The sequence below is a fragment of the Morus notabilis genome, unplaced genomic scaffold (assembly GCF_000414095.1).
Source record: "Morus notabilis unplaced genomic scaffold, ASM41409v2 Scaffold794, whole genome shotgun sequence".
NCBI lineage: Eukaryota > Viridiplantae > Streptophyta > Magnoliopsida > Rosales > Moraceae > Morus > Morus notabilis.
Genome location: NW_010359940.1, coordinates 352,708 through 359,666, shown reverse-complemented (window position 1 = coordinate 359,666; position 6,959 = coordinate 352,708). Strand labels below are relative to the sequence as shown.

At 31.5% G+C, this 6,959-nt stretch overlaps 1 protein-coding gene across 2 annotated transcripts; it reads right to left on the bottom strand.

The window, feature by feature from the left end:
* Positions 1-2,027: 2,027 nt before the first annotated feature.
* Positions 2,028-4,673, bottom strand: LOC21402118 (NAC domain-containing protein 90). Of its 2 annotated transcripts, none has more exons than XM_010095462.2 (3): positions 4,506-4,673; positions 3,611-3,933; positions 2,028-2,731 (listed from the first exon to the last, which is right to left on the bottom strand). In XM_010095462.2, the coding sequence occupies exons 1-3, from the start codon at positions 4,654-4,656 to the stop codon at positions 2,390-2,392; spliced, it is 816 nt and encodes a 271-aa protein (XP_010093764.1). In that variant the 5' UTR covers positions 4,657-4,673; the 3' UTR covers positions 2,028-2,389. The 2 variants fall into 2 exon arrangements, with proteins under 2 accessions (XP_010093764.1, XP_024019684.1); XM_024163916.1 differs by having other exon boundaries at positions 3,611-3,924.
* Between the last annotated feature and the right edge of the window lie 2,286 nt (positions 4,674-6,959).

Below are 6,959 nucleotides of genomic sequence, written 5' to 3'. Positions count from 1 at the left end.
ATCGACTTTTTTACATTGATATATCTCCTTTTATATACTAGAAAAAGTTGATTTTTGTACATTTCCTTTTTCTCTTATTGCAAAAAGTTGAGTTTTATACATTGCTATCTCTAGCAATAATTTAAATCTAATCGTATTTATTTTTAATTTAAGAAATCTCTTAGTTTTAAGAGATTGATAGTTATGGGCTATTAATAATGTTACTTATTAGTGAATTCTTTTTATTTTTCTAGTCCGTAGGTGTTATTTTCTTCTTTATTTTTTAATGCATGATGCATTTTATATTCTTGTATACCTTATGTTTTTATGCTCTCAAGATTGTACATATAAACTTTAGATTCATGTTGAATTTATAAATTTTTGGTCAATAACTTATTTGATTATTGAATTGACAAGTTTACTCTTGATAGCTTATAGATAAATCTACAATTAAATACTAATTAACGAATTTATCCTTCTTAGCTATAGCTTGAAATTGAGAAATCTAATCTTAAGAACATTTTTTTTATACTCTTCTCAAAATGTAAGAGTTATTAAAAAAAAAAAAACCTTAGTTTAAGGAAAAAGAAATCATAATTAGATTATCAATTTAATTAGCTAAAAAGTTTTTCATTAAATATAATATTATTCTTTGTACCCTACGGGTGTGTTTGGTTATAGTGGTGAAATGGTAATGGTAATAGGAATAGTAATAGTAACGGAATAGAATGGAAAAGAAAGATAATTAAATTGTTTGATTAAGGTTTTACAAATACGATAGAAAGGAATATGAGTTAACACGTCTCTCTCACTCCCAAACCTATATAAACCCAGAGCAATAATGGCTCGTGTGGCTTCTTTTTTGGTGGTGTCATGTGTGCCTTTTTATGAAGCTTTTTTTTTTCTTTTTTTTTTCCAATCCAAGAAAAATCGTCAATAATTCTCACGGTGACAACAATGTTTGAGATTTATGGTGGCCAACAATCTAATGAGTTTTTAGAATTTTTATGTTCATGAGATTTCTGGTTCTTTAGTTCATGAATTTGAAATGAAGACAAGTTTTTGGGTTTTTCCATTTTGGTTGACGAGAATTTTGGATTATGTGAGAGGATAGGGTGGATTTCGTCAGCCTAGGTGTAGGCAGATTTGTGTGAGAGTGGAGGAGGATGATTTGTTTGTGGGCGGCACTGGGCGGAGGCAGTTTGGGCAAGGGATGACGGCGGAGAAGACTCAAGTTCACCAGAACAACGAAGGCGCTGGATCTGGGTCGAAGAAGGATAATGGAGCAGAGGGAGGTAGTTGGTCTTGGTTGAAGATAATGGTGATGGGTCTTGGTTGAAGATGACGGTGAAAAAAATAAGGACATAAAAGGAAAAAGAGATGAATCTTGATTGGAATCGTCATTCATGCCATCTGAGGGAGGAATGACAATTCCACTAAAATGGAGGAAACGTCATTCCAAGAGAATAGTTATTCCATAAGTTTTAGCCAACCAAACATTAGAATTAGGGTTCTTTCCTTTCTTTTCCATTCCTTTCCCCCACCAAACGCACCCCACTTGTAGCCATATATAGAATTGAATATAAAAAAATACACCGCAAAGTGCAAAGAGAAATCGTTTCAACAAGAGAGAAAGAGAGAAGAAAGAGGGAGAGAGGTTTCCAAAAAGGCCTTAGCACAAAGGTTTTTTTTTTTTTTTTGTTTTGTTTTGTTTTGTAAATGAAAATGGAAAAAGGAGACAAATACCCCTTAAAATAATGGATTTGGATTTTTATCTCTTACTCTTGAGTAATATTTTTTTTACTCAAATAATTATATTAGTTAAAATTGTGTTAATCAAGAGTAAGAGGTAAAAAACTCTAGATCCATGCACTATAAGAGTAAGTTCAGCAAGTATTCATTGTACTATGTATCCCCTTTAAGTTGAATTGCCTCCATCAACAACCCATTTTATATAAGCTCGACTATAAATAAAGCATTGAATCGGAAACAAACACTCAGAAAAAGGCAAGGAAATTAATGTTGACATGTTAACTTTCAACATGTTATTGATACTTCATACACAACATTATTTTTAAAGGGTGATCAATACAATCCTAGGCTGCATATATATAAAGTACTTCATACATGACATTATTTTTAACGGGTGATCAGTACAATCCTAGGCTGCATATATATAAGATAACAATTAAGTCCAATCATGGAGTTCTTCATTATATCTAGTAGCAAGAGCTAGCCTTATTAGATAGCTCTTATACAATATTGTAACTAATTAGTTAAAAGCTCTTTGGGTAGTTATATGCACAGCCTTTTAATTAAAGCAGGCAAAATTCCCCTACATATTTTGAGCTGATCATTAAGATCTTGTTATTTTCTTCTTATACCATTAATTTGGTTATCTCCTAATTAATTAGAAGAAATGATCCCAGTCCCACAAAGCCTGACTCTCATCAGTATCCATTGGAAAGTTCAAGTAATCATTTTCTCCAGTTTGCGAGGGCTGGTAGCCACCGTCGCCTCCTCCTCCTCCTCCTCCCGAGGAGGAACTGTCATCGTGTGAGCCTCCTCTCTCCGCTGCAGCCGGAGGAGGGGCCTGATGAGATAACGTCGAAGGCTCCTCTGGGCGATCGTACTGAAGATTAATTGCGGGATTATTGCTAATTGTGATTTCCATTCCAGCAGGCCTCCTGTCAAATGCTCTCAAGCATTTTGTTTTCTTGTACACTCGGCAAAGGCTAAATTCTTGTCTTAACTGCAAATACATATACATGCACAAAATATAACACTAATTAACTAATTTGGTGAAATTTTGTAAGATGAAAAAAAGGTTGCTACTTATTCAAAACACATGCTTGAAATCTAAAGTAGCTAGTAAAACATCATGAATTTCTAATCTATTAATTTGCCGATATAGTTATATTTTTTGTTGGTACTTGGGCATCTGTACCATGGTTATATAATAATATTGTATCTCATGGATTTTAATCCTAGTAATTTACCGATAGAAATATGTCTCGGAGATCTATAAACAATATGGTTATATCACATGCTATATATACATATATATACACACATCATATTATCAATCAATATATATGTGCATGTGTGATAGTAAGTTTTGATTAAGTCACACGCTTTCGTGTAATATGTGCCTACAATAAACGTATTAATTCTATATTTTTTCTCCACTGACAGAAATATAACAATTTTTAGGGTTTGTTGGAAATATTTAGGGTTTCACATGCCAAAATAAGTATATGATCTTTAAGGACGCCGCTCAAAAACTCTTGATCGTATCCATCCCATTTCACGAGACACACACACACACACACACATACATACATATATATATATATATATATATATATATATATCATGATCAGCGTGAGAAAAGCAATCGATCACTTGCAAGAAGTTTAGCCAGGAAAGCTATATATATGATACATGTGTGTGAGTGTAATAACGGTTATATATATTTATAATCCGAATAAATACTTGATTAGAGAACTTATGACCTAATTGATCTACATGCGCTTATATACATATATATATATATATATAGAGAGAGAGAGAGAGAGAGAGAGAATTACGAAATTAAAAGCTAGGTTTGGATGTTAAATAATTAATTTACCATAGGAGTAGTGGTACTAGTACTAGCACTTGCACCAGTTGAAGAAATTGAAGAGGGTTGATCTCCTTGAGTAGCCTTGTACTCGTTGATCTTCCACTGTGTTTTTACCCCGTTTGGGGCTCTTCCGGTGTAGAAAACCATCGTCCGTTTCAAGCCGATTGTCTGATTGTTCGAAGAGAAGACGAAACTCGGAGATCCGGTCGCCTTCCAGTATCCGCCCTCTGTCAGCCGGCTCGGTCTCCCTCCCCGGGCTTCGCTCTCTTGCCTCGGTATGAAGAAGAAGCATTGCTCCGGATCTCCTCGGCACAGAACTCCTGAATATTCTAATGAAAAAATAAAATAAAATAAAAGGAAAATCCCAAAATATTTCAAATTTAGTCTTCAGAATTCAGAAATACTTGCAAATAACGAAAATTTGGATTTCGTATTTCATGGAATAATCATGCTATATATTCATATTCCTCTCTCTCTCTCTCTCTCTCTCTCTCTCTATTTCTCTCTCTCTCTCTCTCTCTCTCTCTCTCTATGTATATATATTCCAAAGCTATATTACTTATACATAGAAACGTAGTTTCAAATTTTCTGATCAGGAACGCGACGATTGAGCATACATGGTGTGTGTGTGTGTGTGTGTATGTCTTCTAAATCCTTTCTCTCTCTCTCTCTACACACACACACACACACATCATATGTATATTCCTCATGAATCGGAATGTAAGTGTATATAATTAAAGTACTACTCCTTTAAGGCTAAGATAGAAATATACATATACATATATCTATATATAGAGAGAGAGAGAGAAAGAGAGAGAGATTAAAGGAAATTAATGTTATTACAGAAATGAAAGGGGAAATAAAAATGATGATGATGAGAAGCAAAAATTTTGATGATTACGTGGGAGATCCCAAGGACTGTAGTCGTATATGTTGAGCTCAGGTATAACCTTGTCCATAACCTCTTCTCTCGTTCGTTCAATCTTGTTTGGGAGATAGAACACAACCAGTTCTTCCTCTGTTGGATAGAATCTAAACCCAGGAATCTCCATATTATTGTTATAATTTATTTTTCTCTTGCTCATCTATATATGTATATATGTGTATATATATATATATATATATATATATAAGGTGTGGGGTGTAATTGGGTTTGTTTTGAGCCAAAGCTTTCTGGTATTTATAAAGAAATGAGTTAGGCAAAGAAGCACAAAAAAAACAAAAAAAAAGAATAAAAAAAGGAATTAATTATATTAGAATTTTAGAGTTGTAGCTGTCGGAAATAGCCGAGTGAAATTAGGAGAAAAAGAGAGAGAGTACCACGTGATGGACTCCTGTGCTTCCCTTTTCTTGGAAACTTCCACGCGCTTCTGAGGAAGAAAATGAAAATCCCTGCAAGGTTTGTTTTCTTTTTCTTTTTTTTTTTTTTTTTTTAGGACGCGGCCAGGAAACAGGAATACCGCGCCTGCCGTGGACACTCATAATTTTATTTTTCACGCATTTTTATTAAATAAAATTTTTTATTATTGAAGTATTCATTAATAAAATTACTCTCTAAAGAACGATAGTTATTTTTTTTAAAAAAATACTCATTACACACCCTCTTAAAAAAATTTATTATTTCCAATACTTTTTTCAAAGTAACATGGATGGATTTTTAAAAACTCTATTAACATAGATTATTTATAGATATTAATTGTATAAACTCTCTGTTTTCTGCTAATCGTATAAACACTATTTTAATTTGTTTTCTTTGGTCTGTTTTTTTTTTTTTTTTTGGAAGAATCTTATTTCTCTCGTCCATTGTATTTCCTTTTTTCCTCATTATTATTATTTTTAGTTTCTTTTCAAATATATATACACACACGCACACGTATACGAGGTTTAAGTTGTTTATTGTGGCATCATTATTATGAGGAATTGCTATCGAGTTGAGTGAGAAAGAGGTAAGATACAAAATAATGTCCGTCAAGTTGATTGCAATTTTTCTATACAATTTATTCAATCATAATAAAAAGTGCAAGAACATATAAAAAAAATAATAAGGGCACGTGAAGTATTTTTAGGAAAAAAAGAGCACATTTTATCTTTAAAAAAAATAAAAGAAAATGATAAACATTTTAAATTTTATCAACGAAAAATTATACAATTTAGTTGTAGGGATTTTTTTTAAAAAAATTTAAAAGAGGTTAAACAAGTAAAATAGAGGGTAGTTTAAGAATGTGTGTGTGAAAAGTAGAATATGAAGGGATTTAGTTGTAGATATTTTTTTGAAATTTTAAAAGGGATGTAACAAGTAAAATTAGAGGTGGTTTAAGAATGTGTGAAAAGTAAAATATGAGGTGTCAATAGACTCACCCATTAATTAATTAATTAATATGAAAGTGTTACTTTTGTTTTGAGTTCATGAATCGGTTTAAGGTTCGATGTTCTATAATCTGATTAGTAAATTATGGCGGCGTTAGATTTATGATGGTATGCAGTGAAATTGAGTTCATTTTTCAATAAAATTGGTGGTATGTTGTTTTTTTTTTTAAAGTAGATTGGATTTTTAATATAGATAAAGGGAATATAATGCGGAACGGATCGATAAACCTCTTTTTCAATTAGCAAAAAAAAAAATTGTAAAATTTCATGAGAAATATGCTAGAATGACTATCCAACAAGTGAAATTAGTAAAATGACCTTCTTTATTTTTTATGAAGAACGACTATCCGGTCATTTTTTGTAAAAATTGGTCATTCATGATCGTTCCGTAGTCATTTTGTAAATAAAAATTTAAAAAAATTATTTTACTAATAAAACTTTTCTATTAAGTTACTTTTACAAATGCCTCGATTTTCATGCAATAATTCTGCGGTTAATCTATAAGAGAATCATGTTTTAGGATATATATATATATGTATATATGGAAAAAAATTCCACGAGACATAGTGTAAAGTTGTTAAATCACATTTAAATTATAATGGATAAAAAAAAGTGTTAGCTTTTTAATAAAAATTTAATGAAAATTGGTCGATTCAGAACTTTGCCAGAGTATATTTATTTAATCAAGTCGAGTAAATAAACTCCATCATAACAATATCTTGAATACCTAAAGGGACCACTCTAATCAGAATCATTCACAAATTAACAAAAAAGATATTTCTAGCTAACATGTGGAACGCTAAGTTCTTAAATGAGAAACACGACAACAAGAACCACCACTTACTCTATTAAATTGATGGTTTTTAGTTAACTTATTGTTGTATCTCATTTTATAAATAAGAGATGACGGATTTTGAACTACAAATATTCGTGGAGATGAGTATAGTTTTATTTTTGGTTGGAAGTGAATATAGTTTTTTTTTTTTTT